Source organism: Trichomycterus rosablanca, chromosome 4 (assembly GCF_030014385.1).
Source record: "Trichomycterus rosablanca isolate fTriRos1 chromosome 4, fTriRos1.hap1, whole genome shotgun sequence".
Lineage (NCBI taxonomy): Eukaryota > Metazoa > Chordata > Actinopteri > Siluriformes > Trichomycteridae > Trichomycterus > Trichomycterus rosablanca.
In genome coordinates, this window is record NC_085991.1 from 21,927,617 (window position 1) to 21,951,256 (window position 23,640).

A 23,640-nucleotide genomic window follows, 5' to 3' on the forward strand; every position below is an offset into this window, starting at 1 on the left:
AAAAATCCCAGCTGCACTGCTACACCTGATACATTCATGTCAGAATATCACACAGACATCTTATTACCATATTTGTGTAATTACAGTAATGAGAATGGTACATCAGCCAAGTAACATGTGGTTAGTACAGGGTGGTCTTATTGGCAGGCAAGCTTGAGGTAAACATCCAGAGAGCCTTTCAGGCTACATTTGCAAACAAGTGAAAATATTTGGTCTGCCTTGTAGGGGAACCTTGATCCCAACTGGAGGGATTTAGAGAGAACTATATTGGGAGCAGATGGGGAAAAATAAGAGAAAAGAATATCCCTACTTTAATAATAAGGACTAGTAGCATGTAGCACAGTTAGGGTCTGTCTGAAAACCTAGTCAGCTCTCTAGGCAGCATTCTGAATTCTTAGATACCTTAAAATGCTGCCTACTGAGGTGCCTTATTTTGTAGCTATAAACTGAGTGAATAACGTGGGAGCATCCGATGCTTCCATAGCGGTCTAGGCAATCCAAGCATTCGCTGTCTAAGTAGTACGTCTAAATAATCTGCCTTATGCTGCCACTGTTGGGCCCTTGAGCAAGGCCCTTAACCCTCTCTGCTTCAGGGGTGCCGTACAATGGCTGACACTGCGCTCTGACCCCAGCTTCCAAACAAGCTGGGTTATGTGAAGAAGGAATTTTGTTGTACTGTACATCTGTATATGTACAGTGTATCACAAAAGTGAGTACACCCCTCACATTTCTGCAAATATTTCATTATATCTTTTCATGGGACAACACTATAGACATGAAACTTGGATATAACTTAGAGTAGTCAGTGTACAACTTGTATAGCAGTGTAGATTTACTGTCTTCTGAAAATAACTCAACACACAGCCATTAATGTCTAAATAGCTGGCAACATAAGTGAGTACACCCCACAGTGAACATGTCCAAATTGTGCCCAAATGTGTCGTTGTCCCTCCCTGGTGTCATGTGTCAAGGTCCCAGGTGTAAATGGGGAGCAGGGCTGTTAAATTTGGTGTTTTGGGTACAATTCTCTCATACTGGCCACTGGATATTCAACATGGCACCTCATGGCAAAGAACTCTCTGAGGATGTGAGAAATAGAATTGTTGCTCTCCACAAAGATGGCCTGGGCTATAAGAAGATTGCTAACACCCTGAAACTGAGCTACAGCATGGTGGCCAAGGTCATACAGCGGTTTTCCAGGACAGGTTCCACTCGGAACAGGCTTCGCCAGGGTCGACCAAAGAAGTTGAGTCCACGTGTTCGGCGTCATATCCAGAGGTTGGCTTTAAAAAATAGACACATGAGTGCTGCCAGCATTGCTGCAGAGGTTGAAGACGTGGGAGGTCAGCCTGTCAGTGCTCAGACCATACGCCGCACACTGCATCAACTCGGTCTGCATGGTCGTCATCCCAGAAGGAAGCTGACGCACAAGAAAGCCAGCAAACAGTTTGCTGAAAACAAGCAGTCCAAGAACATGGATTACTGGAATGCCCTGTGGTCTGACGAGACCAAGATAAACTTGTTTGGCTCAGATGGTGTCCAGCATGTGTGGCGGCGCCCTGGTGAGAAGTACCAAGACAACTGTATCTTGCCTACAGTCAAGCATGGTGGTGGTAGCATCATGGTCTTGGGCTGCATGAGTGTTGCTGGCACTGGGGAGCTGCAGTTCATTGAGGGAAACATGAATTTCAACATGTACTGTGACATTCTGAAACAGAGCATGATCCCCTCCCTTCGAAAACTGGGCCTCATGGCAGTTTTCCAACAGGATAACGACCCCAAACACAACCTCCAAGATGACAACTGCCTTGCTGAGGAAGCTGAAGGTAAAGGTGATGGACTAAACCCAATTGAGCACCTGTGGCGCATCCTCAAGTGGAAGGTGGAGGAGTTCAAGGTGTCTAACATCCACCAGCTCCGTGATGTCATCATGGAGGAGTGGAAGAGGATTCCAGTAGCAACCTGTGCAGCTCTGGTGAATTCCATGCCCAGGAGGGTTAAGGCAGTGCTGGATAATAATGGTGGTCACACAAAATATTGACACTTTGGGCACAATTTGGACATGTTCACTGTGGGGTGTACTCACTTATGTTGCCAGCCATTTAGACATTAATGGCTGTGTGTTGAGTTATTTTCAGAAGACAGTAAATCTACACTGCTATACAAGTTGTACACTGACTACTCTAAGTTATATCCAAGTTTCATGTCTATAGTGTTGTCCCATGAAAAGATATAATGAAATATTTGCAGAAATGTGAGGGGTGTACTCACTTTTGTGATACACTGTATATATGACAAATAAAGGCATTCTATTTCATTCTAAGTCGATGTCTTATTAGAATCCTCTATGCTTAGCCATCTGCCTATGTAGGCAGTAGGCAACAAGGCAGCCTACTAGGTTTTCAGACAGACCCTTAAATAGTGATGTCATCCTCAGCTTGTCTCTCCATGTCTCTCACTAGGCTTTCAGACAGACCCTTAAATAGTGATGTCATCCTCAGTCTTTTCAGGGCTGCTTATTGCTGTTTGTGAGGCACAGTGTGCAGTTTTCTGTGCATGCAACCCTGCAGGGACTTGTCCCTGATTAACAGCACAGTGGTAGAGTCTATAGAAGACACCAAGAGAATGAAATCATTCCCAGACTTATATTTCTAGCCTGTTCCCTGTAGGTCATTTGTCTTTTATGGCTGTAGTTCAGATGGTTTGTTGGGTGGCATTTATAGGGTGTGCTGTGGTACATCTCTCCCAGGGATTTTATTAGCTGAAGATGTTGGTCCATCTTGTTTTTTTATTCTTGCAAATGTCTCGTCATTTCACTCTTAATATCATTTCTTATGTTTTTTGGTTTTAGATTGATGAGAAAAATGTGTGTTAGTTGTAATTGACATTAATTCTATCCAATATATTTATTCAATTATTTTCAGTTTATTCGTCCATTTTTAGTAGCCACCTTATCCTGGTTGGAACAGCACCTGGAAACACTGTGTACACTTGACAGCAGTCCACTGCAGGAAAACACAAACCCTACACCTTTACTTACTGACTTACACCTATGAAAGTATCAATTAGCTCAAGCAGTAGATCATGCAAAGCTTCTTAATGGCAGTAATTACAGACGAGAATTGAACCCGGACCCTACAGACCCATGTTGCTGTGCATTTACAATTTTTAATGACGCATTTTTTATTACAAAATATATATATTTTAGCTATTTTTGCATCTCAGAGTGCAAAATTATCAGGTGGTGTAACCATCCCCACAATATATTAGGATAAAGTAAATTATTGTTAAAGGGAATGTAGTCTTATATAAATATTTTGGCATGATTCTACATCTAAAACATTACATTTCATTTGTTATATGATGATCAGCTGTGGGATAATGGTGCATCTGCTACAGTAAGAGCAGCACAGCAACATGGCCACAGGGAACTTAGATTGGACCGTGGCTTTGGTCCCTATCTGCAGTAAGTTTGACATTTTCTCCGTATGTCTATGCTGGTTTCGTCTAGTTACTCTAGTTTCCTTTGTGCCCCCCTTCAAAAAACCTGCAGAAGGTGGATTGGCTGCTCTAAACTATAAAAGTGTTAGTGTTTAATGCTGTGTGATAGAGATGTATTATCAATGGTGGTGTATGTCCAAAAATCCTAAAGTCATGCAATAGAAAAGATTTTACTACGCCAAAAAAAAAGAACCTAAGTGACATTAGTGTCATGGTGCAGTGACGAGGTTGGTTGCCCTATTATGGTTAGTCATGTCTGGGTATAGTTTAACATTGGCCATATGTGTGACATTTTTATTTAGTTATGTACTGGTGGTGCTTTTGGCTCATTTTGCTGCCCTTTCCCCCTCACATGTCATTTCTCTTTCCCCTGCTTCTTCATTGCTCCATTTCTGTCAGGGCTGGCCAGTGTCATGCAATTTGTCTTTTATTATTTGAATTTATTTCACTGCTTTGACTGACCATGCTATTCAGGGGAGGTTTGCTTCTTTTTTTACCATGCTGAATAGAGATAGGGTGGTTAAGAAGAAAGGGGAAGGAGGTGGCTCTTGCCGTCTTTGTCTTTATGGTTTTAATTAGACTTGTAAAGCCTAGACTGAAGTTTCAGTGAGTGCAGCAGCCACCTGCAGACTGTCTGAGGAAATGATATGGCTAGCAGTGGCATACAGTGATCATACAGACCAGAACAATTAACAATGATAGGGACTGTCATTCCTGGGAGGATGTTACTTGATTGGTTTCTCCAAAAGTTAAAGAAAATACAACAACAATCACAGGGGTTGTCTGGCATATTTCAGTTATTCATGTCTAATTGACGACTTTTTTTTCTACCCCAAACCATCCAGTGCCCTGTCCTGTGCTTTACCTTCATCTGCATATGAGTTTCTTTAGCATTTCTTTTCTTGTGCAGTTTACAAAGCGAAGCTAATGTCACATGCTAGCAGCTAGAACAACATGAGACCCCTTAAAGAGCAAAACAGCATAAGACACAGTACAGAGGAATTCACTGTTCTGGAAATTATTGCTGTAGCCCATTTTTTTCTGGTGAAAATGCTCCATTGATTTCTGTCTTTTCATTCTGCCTACCTAGCCTAAAAATAGACCATCTATTACAGTTGTGGCATCAAGATTTGGGATTCCTCCACATGCTGTGTTTGTGTATGTGTTCCTCTACAGGGAGTTTGGTTGGAGGGATCCTGAGCTACCCGAGGTGATCCAAATGCTGCAGCATCAGTTCCCATCTGTGCAGTCCAACGCAGCAGCCTACCTTCAGCACCTGTGCTTTGGAGACAACAAGATCAAATCAGAGGTGAAGGCTTATCTTCTTAAGCATATTCTACTCTTAAATTAAGGCAGCGTGTGTGGCAAACATCAAGTGACTACACAAAGCTTGTTTTTAACACAAGGAATGGAATTGTTTGATGGATGTTTGATTTTTCAATTCAGTTGCACTGGTGGCTTTTTTATTTATTGCAGAACATGTAGTATGTGAGACCAGTTGCAGTTAGCCTTAAGTGGATTCTGATATTATTTTCATTTTAACCTTTGCAGATGTTTGGACCGGATCTAAGGCATATTTTAATAACTGTTTGGCTAAAAATAGTAAGCTGAACCGGTGTACCAATAATATTCTTATTAGTGGTTTTATGCAACAATTATTCATGTGATCTCTACAGTCATGTTTTTAAGAAAGGTCTTGCTGAAAATGTGCAGATTCGCCAAAAATTCTGTGTAATGTGATTTATAATGCTAATACGTCATATACCATGTCGTGCTGTGTTTGCTGCAGATACGAAGGCAAGGAGGCATCCAGCTGTTGGTGGACCTGCTGGACCACCGAATGAGTGATGTTCACCGCAGTGCCTGTGGCGCTTTAAGGAACCTGGTGTATGGGAAAGCCAACGATGACAACAAGATAGCTCTAAAGAACTGCGGTGGCATCCCGGCTCTGGTGCGGCTTCTCCGCAAAACTACCGATGTGGAGATCAGAGAACTGCTCACAGGTATAGAAATATTTCAAACTCTCTATATCTTTCACCCCTGTATAAATAAAGGGTCCTGTGCTTTGGACTAGCATATTTATGTGCAATTAAACATGGAGCTACAGCAGAGACAGCATTTGTGTATAGCTGTGTTAATTATCTGGGCGATATACACGGCTGAAAAACATCAGCAGAATGTCAAATTCACTTTATGGCATGTATTAAAAATGCTTTAGACTTTGCCAAGAAATCATGCTGCCTTCAGACGACTAAACAGAAATATGGAGCTAATACTGACAAACTAACTGCTCCAGAGTTTGTTTGGTTCTTGATAGTGACCCCCTCCTCTCAAGGGTATCAGTATGTCTGTCAAACAGTCGCAGAGTGAGGCCTTGTTGAAATAACCATAGACTTTCCAGGAAAAGATTTGAGCATAACATATATTGGCTTTTGCACTTTTCACCGATTGGCACAGAAAATGAAACACCCAAAATCAAGCTGAAATTCATTTAATTAATGTCTGGATTTTGTTTTAAATAGCATTTTTTTAATATACGGAGGGACTGTGTTCAGTGACATCAGTTTTTAAAGCACTCCCGAGCCCATGTGGCTTATTTATCAGAATAGCATAACACTTTCTCATGTAATGCCTTCTGAGGGCTCAAAGGTCACGCATGGTTTCTGCCTGGTCCTGTTTAGACTGAGATTTCGTCAGTTTTTCTTGAAGCTTTTTTACAATATTATTAGGGCTGGCACCGATCCGATACTCGGTATCGGTATCAGTCCGATATTGGCCCAAATCACTGGATCGGATATCGGAAGGAAAAAAATGTGTAATCCGATCCGATACTGTTACTTAATGTAAATAACACTTAATGAAAATAAGGCCATTGTGTGTGTGTAAAACAAATAACACACAAAGATATGTTCCAACAGAGCGCCGTTTATTGCCACTCACGCTTGATGACATCATTAACATGTGCAACTGATCTACAACTCATCCGCAACAGCCATTTAGAAATTAAAACACACTGATCTACTTAAACTTTTAGCATTTTAAAAAATCATGTACTACTGCCACATCTAAAAACACTGTTTAAACACAATAAAAATCGCTTTATAAATGATAAATCGCTCACCTGAGAACCTATTTTGTCCCGGCTTGGAGATCTCTCACATCCTCAACAATTAATCCGTTAGTGTTATGAAATGAAACAAACTACACCCTTTCCCGTTTTCCTCTTCAAAATCCAGCAGGGTTTTGTAATAAGCACACTTTGGTTTTTAATAATCTAAAAACGTGACAGAACTGTAATGGAAAATCTCAACTCTGCGTTAATTTTAATTGGTCCATCACGTTTGATTGCCTTCCACATCTTCCAATTGTAGACACTTTTGTTAAACAAGCCAAAAATGCTGCTAAATGTTCTTTGTGTAAAAGTTAAAGTAAAAACAGCAGTTTTGCATAAGTGTGATGTAGGTTTTGTATTTATTCCTTTAGAATATTTGTTTTACAGTCTAAACATTGTTATTTAGATAGCTAGTTTAACCATGGTGCATTGAGACATGTATTATTACTGCTTAGTTGTTGAGAGGAATGGCGGTATCGGATTGGTATCGCTATGGACAGATACTTAATTTGCAGTATCGGTATCGGACATAAAAAAGTGGTATCGAGCCAGCCCTAAATATTATGTATGGTAGATGGTGAACGGCCTAAATTATTTGTGATCTTTTGTTAAGAAATGCAATTGACCTCTGATGAAGTTGGGCACAAATTTGTGAGCCACAACCCAATTTTGCAACCCATTTTTGCTTGCAAAGCTCCAATCATACCTTCACCTGCCACCCGTTTGCCTGCTTACTGTGGAATGTTTTAAAGCAGTGTAGCTTAAATATTCTATAAAGAAATGCAGCGGAAACGTACTGTCCCTGTAACTGGTAAATAGGAATTTTAATCTCTAGCAGTGACAGTTGCCTGAAGTCCAAGCATAATTTACTCTATTCTCTAGATTGAAGGCATGGCATTTCTGCTATGCAAAGAGACCTTGTGAGTCGCTGTGTTGAGTATCCTTGTTGAATAGATACCCAGTTTCTTAACAGGCTTATTAAATCCTCTGTCTATTTTGGCTAAATGCAGCAGCTGGTGAATAGTTAGTTAATTGTCTACTTGGCAACAGTTAGGACAACAACCAAAGCATGCATGTATTTAATATCAACCAGTATGGGACTTTTATTTTCTTGAGGATGAGACGGGGCAAAAGATAAATGTGTATTCCCTAAAAAGTTGTTTAGAGCACTGTACTAAAGGCCAGGCCTCTGAGGGGTTTAAAAACTGGCAGAAATGGACTTTATTATACACAAGACATTTTGTAAATGTCAGCCACAAATTAAAAAAAAAAACACTAGTGTAAGAGCACACTCCCCTCACAGTCTTAAAACCCTAAAACTAATCCTAAAAAACTAACCCTAAAAGACTAATCAAGACCTCTATTAATGTTCTAATCATGTTCAGAGAAACAGCAGAGGTACTTGACGTTGATGGAGGCACAATGCATGTAACCCAAAGGGCTGTGTTTGATTAAAAAAAACCTTCACATATTCCCTAAGCACTGCCTGCAACATGGAACTAGACAGCACAATTTCAGTTCTATTCTAGCTGCTTGAGGCTTTTTTACAAAGGTTAGTTTGGAGCTTTTCATATAATCGCCGCTTCAGCCAGAAAACATATGTTTAGGTAATTGGTGTTAATGGTCTTTTTGTAAAGCATTATTGATGTATTTGACGTGCTGTTTTTGTGTGTGTTCAGGTGTACTGTGGAACTTGTCCTCGTGTGACGCACTGAAGATGCCCATAATCCAGGATGCTCTGGCTGTGCTTACCAACACCGTGATCATCCCTCACTCAGGCTGGGACTCCTCTCCACACCAGGATGAGCGTAAGCTGCATCTGCACTCCTCACAGGTGCTCCGCAATGCCACCGGATGCCTCAGGTAAAGTGTATCTCTCTCACTCACACACACACATTTACATTTTCAGCATTTAGCAGGCGCTTTTATCCAAAGTGACTTATAGTTTACAGTCTAAGCAATTCAGTGTTAAGGGCCTTGCTGAAGGGCCCAACAGTGGGAACCTGGCAGTGGTAGGGTTTGAAACAGCAAGCTTCTGCTTACTAGTCCAGTACCTTAACCGCTAGGCTACAACTGCCACTGTTTGTCTTGTGATCCTGTTCTTTACCAGCTGACTCCTACTAGATATACTTGTTGTTACTCAGAACACATTTATTAAACTTATCTCTAATACAATAATGATAGCAGAGTGCCAAGTTAATGACAGGCTAATGCCCAGAACTAATACTGGCTATTTTCACATTGATAATTTAAAAGGCTGGTGATGCTCTGGTGACACAGCAGTCTAATGCGCCACCCCACCACCACTGACGATTGAGATTTCAAGTTCAGATCTTAGCTCTGCTATTAGTCAGCTTGGTGCCTAAACAGACATGATTGGCTATGTTTTTCGGGAAAGATGGTTGAAGGGATTCCTCATTGTTGCTGCAGTTGCAGCCTCTGCTGGCTGGTCGAAGACGTCTGCACAGAGACCGGGAATAATGAAGATCAGTTCGATCAGCTGGCTCCCTGTCCAGGGTGTTCTTGCTTTGCCTAAATAGGTGACCCTAAATAGCATAAGCGGTTGACTTTAAATTGTTGTGAACATATTTCTGAATGAGAAGTATAAGAAGCTTTCTGATTACAAACTATCTACTGAAATATCTTGCTAGGACTCAGCATGTTTAAGTGATGCAGTTTTATCATAAGGCAAGGCAACAAGTTTAATGAACCTGTACCTTTTATTTAAATGTAATGTAAAAAATTTAGCCATATTACAGAATCCATTCCATATAAAAAAGCATAGATTTATTAGGGATTCTAAATTACAATCCTGTATCAATAAACTGTCAGTCAATCTTCTCCTATTACACTGGCTATCTGGATGCTTTCTATTGATATGCAAACAACGCCACATTCTGGTCACAACAATTTAAACAATTTTTCAAAGTAACAAACATTTCCTAATTATGCCAAATGTATTTTTAATAAAACTAAATGCTGAACCCAGTTGCAAACACTTGTGCTGCCCAGCTGATGCAATTCAGACATAAACAGTGACATGTCTTTACTGGCTAAAAGAGTATTAAAACGACTGTTGGCTGTCTTCTTCAAATGTGTGTTTTAGGAAGAAATTTAATTGCATTTTTTTAAAAGTAATTTGTACTGGATTTGGTCACTGTGACACTCATTTTCGTTTTTTCTACAGACAGTGCCATGTAATTTTTCTTATTTCTGTTTAGTCTTATCATGCATATAGGAGCAATACTGAGCCATGAATTTTTCCTTATCTAGTTATTACCTGTTTTTTTCCACACTATAACCATGTGTTGGATATAAAACATGCATACACACACTGACACACTGATTTTATTTGCTTCCACCTTACATGGTGCATGACTAACGCAGGATGTTTATGTAGGTAGTGTGAAATTAAAAAGCTAAGACTGCTCATTGTGCCCGTTACTTAAGTGGCTTAGTCTTTGTTTAGAATGATTCAGCTGTATTGGTTAGTGATTTAGACAAAAGTGGCAGCCCTTAAAACCTGGTGGCACAGCAGTAATGTAGAACAGTAGTTTGCCCAGCTAATTTACAATTTTACATTTGGGAAATGTCCCAGTATTTTGTAGTTCTATTGTACATTTTATACCAGATCAATAGAGGCTATAATTTGCTAATTAGCTTGGTGGCCTGTAGAGAGCACTTGGTTCAGAAGTGGTAATTGTTAAATAACTACATTTCAGTCACATCCAGTAAATCTGCTTAGCTTTAAATTGTCGTGACCAGAATGTTGTGTTTATTTTTGTGTATGAATGGAAAGCATCCAGTTAGCCTATAGGAAATGGTTTCTTAATAACAGAAGAAAACTGCCTTGTTGTAAACAAGTTCCTATAAGATCCGATCCTGAATTTATCTGTTTGGATATCAGTATAGTTTTCTGATTACAGGCTTGTACTTTAGAATCCCTAATAAGATGTATTCTATTTTTCTTAAGGAATAACGCTTGTAATATGGCCTTTTTTTTTAAATAATTGAATTTTAATATTAGGTACTTTAGATTCTGTCTACAAGCTTACAACAAGTTACTTGTTGCTTTGGGGTTTGATGAAACTGCATGACTTATACACTGATCAGCCCCCTTTCATGCTGTTCTTTAATGGTCAGGACCCCCACAGGACAACTACAGAGCAGGTATTATTTGGGTGGTGGATCATTCTCAGCACTGCAGTGACACTGACATGGTGGTGGTGTGTTAGTGTGTGTTGTGCTGGTATGAGTGGATCAGACACAGCAGCGCTGATGGAGTTTTTAAACACATCACTGTCACTGCTGGACTGAGAATAGTCCATCAACCAAAAATGTATCCAGCCAACAGGGTCCTGTGACCACTGATAAAGGTCTAGAAGATGACCAACTCAAACAGCAGCAATAGATGAGCAATGGTCTCTGACTTTAAATATACAAGGTGGACCAACTAGGTAGGAGTGTCTAATAGAGTGGACATTGAGTGGACACGGTATTTAAAAACTCCAGCAGCGCTGCTGTCTTATCCACTCATACCAGCACAACACACACTAACACACCACCACCATGTCATTGTCACTGCAGTGCTGTGAATCATCCACCACCTAAATAATACCTGCTCTGTGGTGGTCCTGTTGGGGTCCTGAACTTTGAAGAACAGCATGAAAGGGGGCTAACAAAGCACACAGAGAAACAGATGGACTACAGTCAGTAATTGTAGAACTACAAAGTGCTCCTATATGGTAACTGTCCACAGGTGATGTTAGCTGCTTTTAGTTAACTGTATATAAAAACACAGTTAAAGGAGACATGTTGCCTTTCTTGCTAAACTTATTTAAATTTCTCTCTGCCTTGCGATGTTTTTACATTTTACATTTACAGTTTCAGGATTTAACAAACTCCTTATCCAAAGCGACTTACATTACAGTTACAGTATACAGTCCGAGCAATTAATGGTTAAGAGCCTTGCTCAGGGGCCCAACAGCAGCAACCTAGCAGTGGTGGGGTTTAAACCAGCAACCTTCTGATTACTAGTCCAGTACCTTAACCACTAGGCTGCGGCCTGCTTTCTATATGGTTTCACCAGAGGTGGAAAGTAACGAATTACATTTACTCGCGTTACTGTAATTGAGTAGTTTTTTTGTGAACTTGTACTTTTTAAAGTAGATTTTACAACGAGTAATTTTACTTTTACTTAAGTATGTTTTGTATTAAGAATTGTAATTCGCTACATTTTAAATATCATCTGTTACTGAGTAAAATAAACGCTAAAAAAATCATGTCTGGGGAAACTGCTGCAGTAAATTCTGCAATGGGGAGTCGGATCTTTTGGCTCGGTTCCTTTTAAAGAGCCGTTCAAAAAAATGGCTCTTCATTCTTTTGTTTAGGCAGCGAGAGGCGCTACTGTAACTATAATACAGCCCCGATATTAATATCAATGATGAACAATCATCTAATTTAAACGACACTTAAATGAGAAAAAAAGATTGTCAAAAGTATACAAATTGACAACAAGTATATTTTAATAACAAAAATAGTTTAAAATAATTGCAATACATCATCTGTTGTATAACTTGTAGCCAAACTGGGCTGACATTTCATTTCATTACATTCCGCTCGGTAATACATGATAGAGAAAAAACTACAGGGAAGAGACATACTGTGGTTGCATTGCATTTAGTTTCAGAAAAATCCTCTCTTGTGCAGAGATGTGTCTGCGTTTGTTTCTGCTAAGCGGAATGGGTGGATTACCGCCGATAAGAAGTGCGCCAAAAAAAAAAAAAAAATATATATATATATGTATATATATACTGTATATATATATTTATATATATATATATATATATTTATTTATATATATATATATATTGTTGTATTAACATGTTTTTTCTATTATATTTGAATAAAAAACAACTATTGTGAGATTTACAGTATATCCACTTGTCACCCTCTCCTGTTAAAAAAATTAACTAAGTAACGTTTACTCTGAGTACATTTTAAATGAGCTACTTTTTACTTAAGTAAAAGATTTTTGGACTAGTAACTTTACTTGTACTTAAGTTAAAATTCATTAAAGTAATAGTACTTTTAATTGAGTACAATATTTTTGTACTCTTTTCATTTCTGGGTTTAACACAGTACTTTCTATAATTATTTACACTCACACATGTTGGTCCTATCCATGGTGCAGCAGACAAAAATAAATTGTAAAGTCAAATGCGTATTGTTGGCATTCATATGTAAAACGAATTTAAATTCAGACTGTACATACTTGAATAGTAAAAGTAGTTTTGACAGCCCTTGTTTCTGTTAGACCTATTTAATGAGTAGTGGTTTGGTCACCACTCATCAAAAATGTGGCTTGTCAAGTACATGAAGACATTTAACGCTACATTTTTAGACTAAAATGCAAATGTATATAGTCTGAAGTGCTGAGTAATACCTGACTGTGTGGTCATTTATGGTCAGGGTCATACTTTAGCTATGAAATACCGGTCCCTTTTGAGCTGTCATGAGGGAGGTAGGAAGGAGAGTATGGTCACAGGATTTAAAGGTCAGCACGCACAAGTGCAGTGGTGTTTACTTTTATGAGCTGTGAGAAAACAAAAAAGAGGTGTGACAGCAAACCTCTCTCCTCCTTACTGCTGTTAAGTCTTTAATAAAGCATGTTGATCAGTAGCATTGCTGCAAGTATCATTAGTTTAAGCTATTATTAGTTTAACCACAACAATTTCTAACAGGTGTAGTAAATCAATTCTAGGAAGGAAATTAAATGTCTTCAATTTTGCCACAGCAGTTTAGGGAAGGGCTATTCCTGTTCTAGCATGACTGTACCCCTGTGCACAAAGCAAACTTTATAAAGACATGAAAAAGAAATTGGTCTAAAGAAACTCCAGTGTCCTGCACAGAACCTGAATAGCTTTGGGAAGAACTGGAACTTCAGTTGAGACTTCAAAAAAGTTGTTATAGCTGAAAAGATCATAAAAAATAACAGTCACTGTTTTTGTACCATTTGTTTTGGCAGATGGATGTCCTAAAAGCTCATGATCAGGTGTTCAAATACCTTTGGCCATATAGCGTATAACAATACAGCTCACATGGTCCTTAATGTCTGTGCTGGTACTTTTCAGCAGATAACATTTATGCAAGATTGTTTCTCACATAAGAAATAAATCAACGGGCGCTCGGGTGGCGCAGCGGTCCATTATTTAATCTTATCACTGAGTATTTGAGCTCTTGAGTTTAAATTGTGGCAGTGCTACTGATGAGGCCAGACTAATACAGACACAATTGGCCATGACTGAGTGAGGGAAGGTCGGATGGGGTTTTCTCTCACTGCACTGCAGAAGCTATCTCTGGGACTAGTCAAGGTGCTGACACAAGGAGGGTAGGGGGTGAGATTCACATAAGGCATAACTACACTTTTAGCACACATTACAGCTCTGTGGTGGAACCCTCCACTGGTTGGCAAAAGATATGATCGACAACTGCAGGAGGAGACATATGCAAGTCTGTGACTCTCCCTGGCCAGTGGTTGTTGTGCAAGTGGCAGAGGAAATACAAGAGGGAATTGGAAATGACTTGATTGGGAGGAAAGTGGGAAAAGATGCAAACATCTGTGCAGCTCATCAGTATTTACCTGTTAAATATTAATACTGTATTAATATTGCAAATAAGGTATTAATATAGCTAAAGATATATATAATTTTTTTAATTAAAACTGCAAAAAGGCAGGTGGTGCAACGGGATATTCCACTAGCACACCAGTGCAGAGATTCTGAACTCCTCGGTTTGAAATTCGGCGTTGCCTAATTGGCAGTGCCTGCAGCACATACTGATTGGCCATCGTATCTGCAGGGTGGGGACCAGACTATGTGTGGGTGGGTGGGTCTTCACATGCTGTGTAAGTACCCTGATTGGTGGAAGAGATGCCTGTGCAGAATGCAGGGGCGAGAAGAGGAGGGCTGTGCACGTGTCGGAAGAGGCGTGTACAGCAACGTGCTCCCATCGCATGCAATCGGGTATCCCTCAGCAGCGGAACACAAATTGAGTGCACTAAATCGGTAGGAAAATAGGGAGAAAATGCATTAAATAAACTGCAAAACTGCATTCAGTACACACAGAGCTAAGCTTGTTGACTTTTGCTTTTCACATTCTAGAAGCCCTCCCAATACCACCAAAATTATTACTGTTCACAAATAACAACATGGCAGACTTCATTGCTAAATGACTCTTTTTAGGATTCTGTTATTATGGGGTTAAAAACAAACCCTTGCTGCTGCAGTTTACACATTCAGTTCTGCCTTTTTTACCTTTAACAATGTGAATAAAAGAGTGTAATGAATTATGAATATAGTTTATACTTGTCTAAACTGGCAGCTTCCTCTATTTTTTACATCATTAGCATTGTATCATTTGTCCATAAATGAAAACCACAAACTCAGTCACAGAAGATGTCTTATCTAACTGACCACATTTGTAAAGATTTAAGCTGAACTGCTCTTCTGATTTATTGATACTGCTTACACCGGCATTGTGAACTACTTGGCACATTGTCAGGGAAGTTTGCTCCTGATATTCAGACTGCTCTGGTCTGTTGACAGAAGAGGCTGGGTAGAAAGAGTTATGAGATCACAGCTAGCGCTTTTGGGTGGTTTATTACTGTTAGCTGTATTGAGTATGACTGCACTATTTGATGCTTTGACTTGTGGAATGCAGTGTGATCTTTTTTTATTAAGGACATGTGACGTGTTTCAAGATTTACAAATCTGGTGGTCCTGTGTCTCTTGTGATTGCTGCTCTCTGTTGTACAGAATGTGCTGAATAGAACAGAAATCTACAAAAACCTTTCAACATAAATGTATTTATTTGATCTCAGCATGGTTTACATTGCCGGAAATTTTTTCAGCCCTACATTTTTAATATAGTGGCAGAAATATAGGTTATACAAGCCCTAATGTATAGTATGGCTGTAGCTTCATTGTAATGCATTTCAACAGCGGGGACTGATAAAGAATAATCAGGAAAGGAATGATGCACAGTATAAAGGGATCTTGAATGACAAAAAAATTTGCCCACTGACCCCAAGCACACTGCCAAAGCGAGAGTTACATTGTTTATAGTAAAAAAATAAGAAGCATGCTCTTGAATTACTCGGTCCTGATTCTAATCCCATTAAAATCTGTGACAAAATTTTTGTACTTAACAACGCCCTAGCTTAGCATGACCTTGTTTTGTGGTCCTAAGTAAATCAGTGTCTGATTTTATAAATAACATTGGGAACGTACTTTTTGGCATTTGTAATGCACTGAAAACTTCCACTCAAACTTGCAACAGCTGGTCAGCATCAGCAGAAGTGCAGAGTCATGCTGGACATGGACAGGCTGGTCTTAGTTCTCCCCTAAGCCCTGTGCTCTAATTAATGTGTTTCATGCCTGACCAAAGATTCAGGAATCCAATTCAGTATTTAACGCTTGAGCGAGGTTGCTACAGCACCTGCAGCAAAGGCATGAGCTCCTAGAGCCAAGGGGATGAGGACATAGCCTTCGGGCTGACACGTGGAGGGCCTGTTAAGGATGAGCCACGCACACAACAGGCATTCGGCTAACACATCTTCAGATTCCAGTAGATGCAAAGTAACAGTCCTGTCATTTATTTTAGAATAGTCTGGAGTGAAGCAGTGAGTTCATATTTAAATCCAGAACAGTATGTGCGTTCAGCAACACGTGAGTTCAGTTCAGCATCAGCAAAATGATGAAAGATGGTGAACTAATGCTAATGTGCAAAACATTTTGTTGTGCATGCTTTACAGGAACGTGAGCTCGGCAGGAGAGGAAGCGCGGCGCCGGATGAGAGAGTGTGAAGGGCTGACGGACGCGCTGCTCTATGTCATTCAGACAGCACTGGGCAGCAGTGAAATCGACAGCAAGGTTTGAGTTTTACCACATTCCATAAATTATACTTTCTTCATTTTAAACAGAATTAAAATATAAAACAGATTTTTATGAACGAACCTGTTCTTCAGTTTCCATTACGATTAAAGGATTCGTACTGTCTAATAAGGTGCAGTCACATTTAGCCATTATTAATACTGGAAAATGTTGTATAATGCCTGGGAATTTTTGCAGTGTTTGTTTTGCAGTCATTCCACCCTCTTTTTACCATGGTAACCAACCAACTAGCTTATCCGATTAGCGGTTACCCAGCCTTTCCCATAATGCTTAACCTTTATTCATATAATAAAAATTTTATGCCCGGCCACTGAAATCCCAAGAAATTACTAAAAGGCAGTGTATAAATAGCTACAGGGAGGGCACACTTTGTGTTATTGATCAGTGTGGTACAGTAGCAATAACATGTAGATAAACGTTTAGGGAGTTTCCCCCACGGGCCAGTCATGCTTCCTGAAATATTGCTACGACATTTTGGTCCAGGCCAGCAGGGCTGACCATTGGATAGGGAAAGGTTAAAGTACTAGAGATTACTGACATGAAGACAACACTCCTTCAATCACTGACACAGAGGAACAATTTAAAGCAGACAGTTTACCACCTATTTGTGAGGTAGGGACAAACCTGTGTAACCTGGAGAAAACGCACTCTGACACTGGGAGAACATGCCAGAATTCTCATACAGTGACCTAGCATGCAAGGACTGATGCAGATTTCCAGAACTCATGTTGTTTTTCAGCACCCAGCTGTGACAGTAATAATTAAATAACGATTAAAAGTTAAACTTTTATGATTATTACTCATTGTGCTGAAAACTAAAGTCTTAAACTATAACACTTTCAAACATAGCAAATAAGCAAAAATAATTACTTTGATTAAAGTTTGTTAATAAATAAAAAGTAATTTTGCCTGCCATTACTCTGGTGCATTTGGCCATGTTTACCTGCCTGAGGTTTATCTCTGTGGCAGAATTCCAAATATTGTCCTTGGGCATGAATAGTGCGCTGGTCTGAATTTTTATACACTGTGCTTTTTACTGCAAATGAGCAATGAATATAATTTTTTTTTGGCTTGAACAAAACTAGGAATAATTATTATTCCTTTGTGTAGATAAGTAAAAGTGGATGGTCAACACAGGTAAATAATAATGTACATGAACATTCTTATGCTCTAAACATATTAGTCATTTTTATTAGTAGTCATTTTTTCTTCTTACATTCTATCCTGTATAAGAGATTTTCTGCTGCAGTCCTCGTCTCACTTTGTAATTCAGAAAAACAAACCCATCTTGCCTTTTTTCTGACCTAAAATGCACCCCGGATTAAACAGATGCTCCTTTTTGCTACTTGGTAGAAAGAAGGCTTGATGACTTGTTTTCTTTGTTCATTAGGTGAGCAGCAGAGATTGCACAAGCAGTAGACTGTTCAATTCACACACACACAGCATCACAATGAACATTAGATTTTTTTCTTCACTGCATTCACCAAGCAAAAATTATAAACAGATCAGGCAGTTATGTATCTATTTATAAGAGTTATGTATTTTTAGCCATTAACAAAACAATGCAGAAATAATATGTGTGACTGATGTATTCAGTTCACTTTTAATTCTTCTCTCACTGGCATAAACTGTTACCACATTTATTTGATTCTAAATATTGTAGCATTTTACATATTTAATTACGGGTGCTTGTTTTTTCACAATGCTTACCTAAGTGACCGAAGACCAGAAGCATTCAACCACAAAAGCAGTGAATCTTAGTGGTGGGCGGATCAATCCAAATATCGATATTATCGACACCAATGTTGGTATTGGTATCGGATCGATACTAATGTGATGGGATCGATTCTTTAGTTTTACTTTTTCTTTGCTACATTCAGCACGTTTCTCTCGTTTCATCAGAAAGTAAAGACCATGTCTGTACAGACTCCTCCGCTCCTCTCACATGCTCACCTCGCTCCTCCCCTCCTGCTCTGCTGTGTTTTGTTGTGGTACCGTCACGCTGTTATAATCCTAACAGACATCAGTATGTTGTTAGGCATGGGAAGATTGTAACTTTTTGAATACTTTGCTTTGCAGATACAGAAATTGGGGCAATTTTATGGAAATAATAGTGTAAACTATACGTACGTAAAGTACGGACGCACCTTACGCACTTTGCGCCCCTTACGCAAATGAATCGGAGCATGTAGTGAGGCTCTTATTCCGTGTTTTGGTGAATGAGAGCTCTTTTCTTTTGACTTTGTGCTTATAAATGTAAACAGAATAGCATTGATTTTTTATTTTCAATTAACAAGGACACATGTATTTGGTCACTATTAAAAATGTACAAATGTATTCACCCAGCAAACACAACTATGTGGTACGAGTTAGCCGCTTTGTGGTGATATGCCATGATGGTAACATTGTGAGAAAGTGAAGCACCAGAAACAAGAAATCGGACCGTTTAAAACAACTGAATTTATTTACAACCCTACTGAGAGAAGCTACTTACAAAAAAAATATGTATTACAATAACACACCTAAAGGTCATGAAAATTCATTCAGATTTAGCAATTTGATGATGCATCTACCTTAATTATTAAAAAGTATCGGTATCGGATCGATATCGGCGATACTGGCCCTGTATTTACTTGGTATCGGATCGATAAAAAAATTTGCAGTATCGCACACCACTAGTGAATCTGTGCTGCTTCTTACTGTTTTTTTGATAAACCAAATTAAGCAATGTCACCCAGCTTTTTTTTTACTGTTATTTATGTATCCACAATCTGCACTTTACGTGGACCTTACATGGAGTTTGTCTTTTCTTATGATGGTCCACAGAGCCACCTACTGGTCGAAAGTGCATAGGATACCTTTAATGTGTGTGTTATATTAATAAATCCCCTTAGTCTGTGCCATTCTGGACTAAAACAAAGTGTAGTCAGATAAAATCAAATGTCAATTATGATACGTCTACTTCTGCACTTCTCTAACAAAAGAAGCATTCATGTAGACCATTCTATGATTAAAACATTGTAAAGGACCTGGAAAATGTATAAACTGTCTAATAGATAAAGAACTTTAGAAATGTTATGTGTGGAGACCTATGTGTGGGTGTCCTGCAAGGTTCACACCATTTGCATAATGTGTGGAAGTCAAGGTTCAAAGCAAAAGTACTGATTCTTGCAACCAACATCAGAAAAAACAAAAATGTAAATAGTAAAACACTGATATCTAAACATACAGACACAATCAGTGTCTTGGGCAAAGTGTTTCTGGGACCATGTTCAGTGGACAGAAAAGAAAATGTATTCCAGTATTTTAGAGCAACACATTATACACCAACACCAAAGCCTGAACTGTAAAGAGCAGTGAAGGAAGCATCATGGTAGGGACTGTGTGCTGATTCAGGTCCTGGACAGTTTCACATGAGATTGCCGAAGCAGCATTTTATTACCCAAGTCTTATAAAAGTTGAATGATGCAAAAACAGGACAACAAGAAGAGTCAGTCCAGACCTAAACTCATTTAAACTGATGTGGCATGACTTTAAAATAGTGTTTGAGCAAGAAATCCAAGCAAGAGTCTCAAACTGCAACTTATTGTTGTACAACTAATCAACTGCCACAGGAAACATAGTACAAGTTCTACCAGTCATTATTTGTATTTGTACTCATGTCCCTCTTTAGTCTGCTAAGTGTATTTGGGTCAAACTAAAGGGTTCACAAACTTTTCCTAACACCTATATAAAACAAACAGGGTTTACAGATTATCCTGCAATGCAGATAATAGCTCATCCATCAGAAGAGTCCAAAGCAATATTAATTTGTCCCCAACCCTTTTAATAGCATACACCACTGTTGATTGGTTCCTCTATCACTGTTGTATAAGCAGTCCCAACATTAAGGGTGAGGAATGTTAATTTGCACAGATTAAGTTACAAAGTCAAAAACCTCTTCACTTTGAATTTCAAAGGCTCTTTGTTATTTCTAAAATGCTTGGTCTGAATCTGCCAGATAATTAAAATAAAGCCGTCAGAGTTAAATCCCCTGGAATCCATCCAAGATCAAAGTCCTTTATTTGGTTTTAACTTGCTTCACTGCTCATCAGAAAAGGATTAGTTTAGGTTGGGCCAGCCTAACAAGAAACTGTTAAGTAACAGTCATGCATAGGCCTTGCCAAAAGGCAAATTGCATGCCATGATTGGTTTTGCTGTTCGAGATGTGTGTTTCTGCACAGTGCAGGACACACTGTGACCCTGTCAGGATGTGATTCAGGATGTGATTTATAAAGTCATATCACAGTATATTAACATAATAATACAGCTTTCTGAACCTCCTGAGTTTTATCAGGTCTTAGTGCTTTTGTAAAATTATTGTTATGAATAACAACAACAGGTCACTATATACTATATAGGAATTTGACTGAGCCCACATCAAAACCCTTATGCTTTTTTTTTTTTTTTATTCGAGCTACTCAGAGGTGCTGGCTAACCCAGCTGCGGTTAGTGGCCCAGGTTATAAACTGAGGGGCGAACATTCAGGATTTTTTGATCAGGAGCAGAATTCATGGTTCCATCAGTTATGTTTAGTCGTCCAGGTCCCATGGAAGCAGCCCCAGACCATCACATTACCACCACTATGTTTGACTGTTAGTATTATGTACTTACAGTGGAATGCATGTTAACTTTCACCTGTGGTAATGGGACCCATGTGTTCCAAATGTTCCATGATAGACTTATCAGTCCACAAAATATCATCCCAAAAGTCTTGGTGTTCATCTAGATGTTTTTTGGCAAATGCAAGACAAGACTTTGTGTTTTTTTGGTCAGAATTGGTTTGCGCAGTGTCTTTCATATTGTGGAATTGTGTACATTGACCTTAACTGAGGCAAGTGAAGACTTTGGTTCACACTGTGGTTTAAATGTTTATTTAAATTCTTTTGTGACCCCTGGATGAGTCATCAGTGTGTTCTTGGTGAAAGAGAGGTTCTTTAAGATGATGATTAGATGCAGCTGGTCTGGCAGTAATTCTGCCTGGGTTGGGCTGGTGAACTTAAACCCAGCTGTTAACAGAATTTGGTTAACTGGTTGATTAAGTAGCTAAGGGGGCAATTACTTTTTCACATGGGGCCAGGTAAGGCTGAACAGCATTATTCCTTTAATAAATGAAATCATTAATAAAAAAAAAACGTTGTCTATTATTAAATGTACTTTAATGAACATTTAAATGTAACAAATATGCAAAAACGAAAGTAATTAATAAGGGGGCAAATACTTTTTCTATAGCATTGTAATGATGCAAGATGAAAACCACCAGAACTCAAGTACATTGACCCTGGTTCACATAATCGTGGTGTTGTAATATTGTCAAACCATATCACTGAACACAAAGTGTATTTGAATGGAAAGCAGGTCCAAATATCAAGTCTCTTTTAAAGCATTGCACCTCTTTCAGTCAATGTTCATCTTGCCCTTATTTTCTTTCTCCTGTTAACCATTCACTTAACCAGACTGTAGAGAACTGCGTGTGTATTCTGAGGAACCTGTCCTACCGGCTGGCAGCTGAGACGTCTCAGGGGCAGCAGCTGGGCTCGGACGAGCTAGACGGGGTGCTGTGCACTGACGCCAGCGGGAAGGATGCTGAGAGCTCTGGCTGCTGGGGTAAAAAGAAGAAGAAAAAGAAGGGCCACGATCAGGTGGGCAGCAGGCACGAGAGATGCAGCTGGCAGCAATTATCGCCACTTAGCAGCGCTGCCGTTCAGACGGCCTGTGTCGCCAATCATTTTCCTTCCAGTAGATAATTACTTACTTAAGAGGGCTGATTTCATTTACACTGCGAAAACAGTGGGGATAGAGGGGCATCGGCTTCATTCTTCTACAACCACCTGACTCCAGTGTGAAGCATTATCTCGTATTGTGGCTTTTAAATTGCTAAACACATAGGAACAGTCTGCTTAGTTAGTGAAATAAATGCACATCTGGAAAGGTGACAATGATTGTTTAGAACAGCTGGATTGCTCAGCTTGTTAAATGACTGATACAGATTAGCACCCATTGCCGCTTTTACCATGGGTTTTAAATGTTTTCTCAGCATCATGTTCTTTTAATCAGCTATTGATGTTTCTGAACCTCTCGAGAGCAGCTTATATCAACTGAGTGTTTAATGAGGTCTGCTCTTCCTGTGGTTTCAGTGGGACGGTGTGGGCCCTTTTCCAGACTCCGCCGATCCTCCGAAGGGGCTGCAGATGCTCTGGCACCCATCCATAGTGAAGCCGTATCTCACGCTGCTGTCAGAATGCTCCAACCCGGACACGCTGGAGGGGGCGGCAGGGGCTCTACAGAATCTGGCGGCAGGAAGCTGGAAGGTAGGCCCCACCCCCAAACCAGTGAGTAACTTCACCCCCTCGGAGCCATGGCCCAGTCGGGTCAACTCATGCCTGTATCAACAACACACATCTTTCTGTGCCATACGTTCACTTCTCGCTTTGTTGTAACTTTTAATATATAAATTTAAATATATTTATTTTAAATATATTTAAATATAATAATATGTACTATATGGGAAAAGTGTGTGGACACATGACCATGAGTCCATTCAAATACCATATTTAGTCCTCTGGAAGAGCTTTCCACAAGATTCTTAATTGTGTCTATGGATATTATCACCCATTCAATGAGGTCAGGCATTGATTTTGGCCAAGACAGACTGGATCATTAATAATCTTAATTAATAATCAAATGTCTTCATTGGCGCTAAGGTCAGGACTGGAGTTCCTCGACACCAAATGAAGGACCTCGCTTTATGCCCAGTGGCACAGTCATGCTATCCTTTCCCAAACTGTTACCACAAAGTTGGAATAATGTCATTCATTTAATGAGATTTTATGCACTTGTTAGCAGAGTGCTTAAAACACATTTTGTCAATACTGTGATTAGGATGGGGGTCCACATACTTTCTGACATATAGTACATAGTATATTAATGTTTGAGTAGGTATTTATAAAAGAAGGTTTGTGCTGAAAACGAATTAAACAATTCTCTTCTCTGAAATTAGGATTGGCCAAGACTGGTTTAGTGCCTGAAAGTTGT

General features: G+C 39.3%; 1 protein-coding gene across 5 annotated transcripts in view; it reads left to right on the plus strand.

Moving 5' to 3' along the window:
- Nucleotides 1-23,640, plus strand: part of ctnnd2b (catenin (cadherin-associated protein), delta 2b) — a 178,199-nt gene that overhangs the window by 133,183 nt on the left and 21,376 nt on the right. For 3 of the 5 annotated variants that reach the window (XM_062993956.1, XM_062993960.1, XM_062993957.1), the window contains 6 exons: nucleotides 4,678-4,810; nucleotides 5,291-5,504; nucleotides 8,293-8,476; nucleotides 16,428-16,545; nucleotides 22,062-22,247; nucleotides 22,743-22,937. In XM_062993956.1, coding sequence (XP_062850026.1) covers nucleotides 4,678-4,810; nucleotides 5,291-5,504; nucleotides 8,293-8,476; nucleotides 16,428-16,545; nucleotides 22,062-22,247; nucleotides 22,743-22,937 — 1,030 coding nt within the window. The remainder of the gene's footprint in view (nucleotides 1-4,677; nucleotides 4,811-5,290; nucleotides 5,505-8,292; nucleotides 8,477-16,427; nucleotides 16,546-22,061; nucleotides 22,248-22,742; nucleotides 22,938-23,640) is intronic. The other 2 variants (XM_062993958.1, XM_062993961.1) reach the window with 1 other exon arrangement.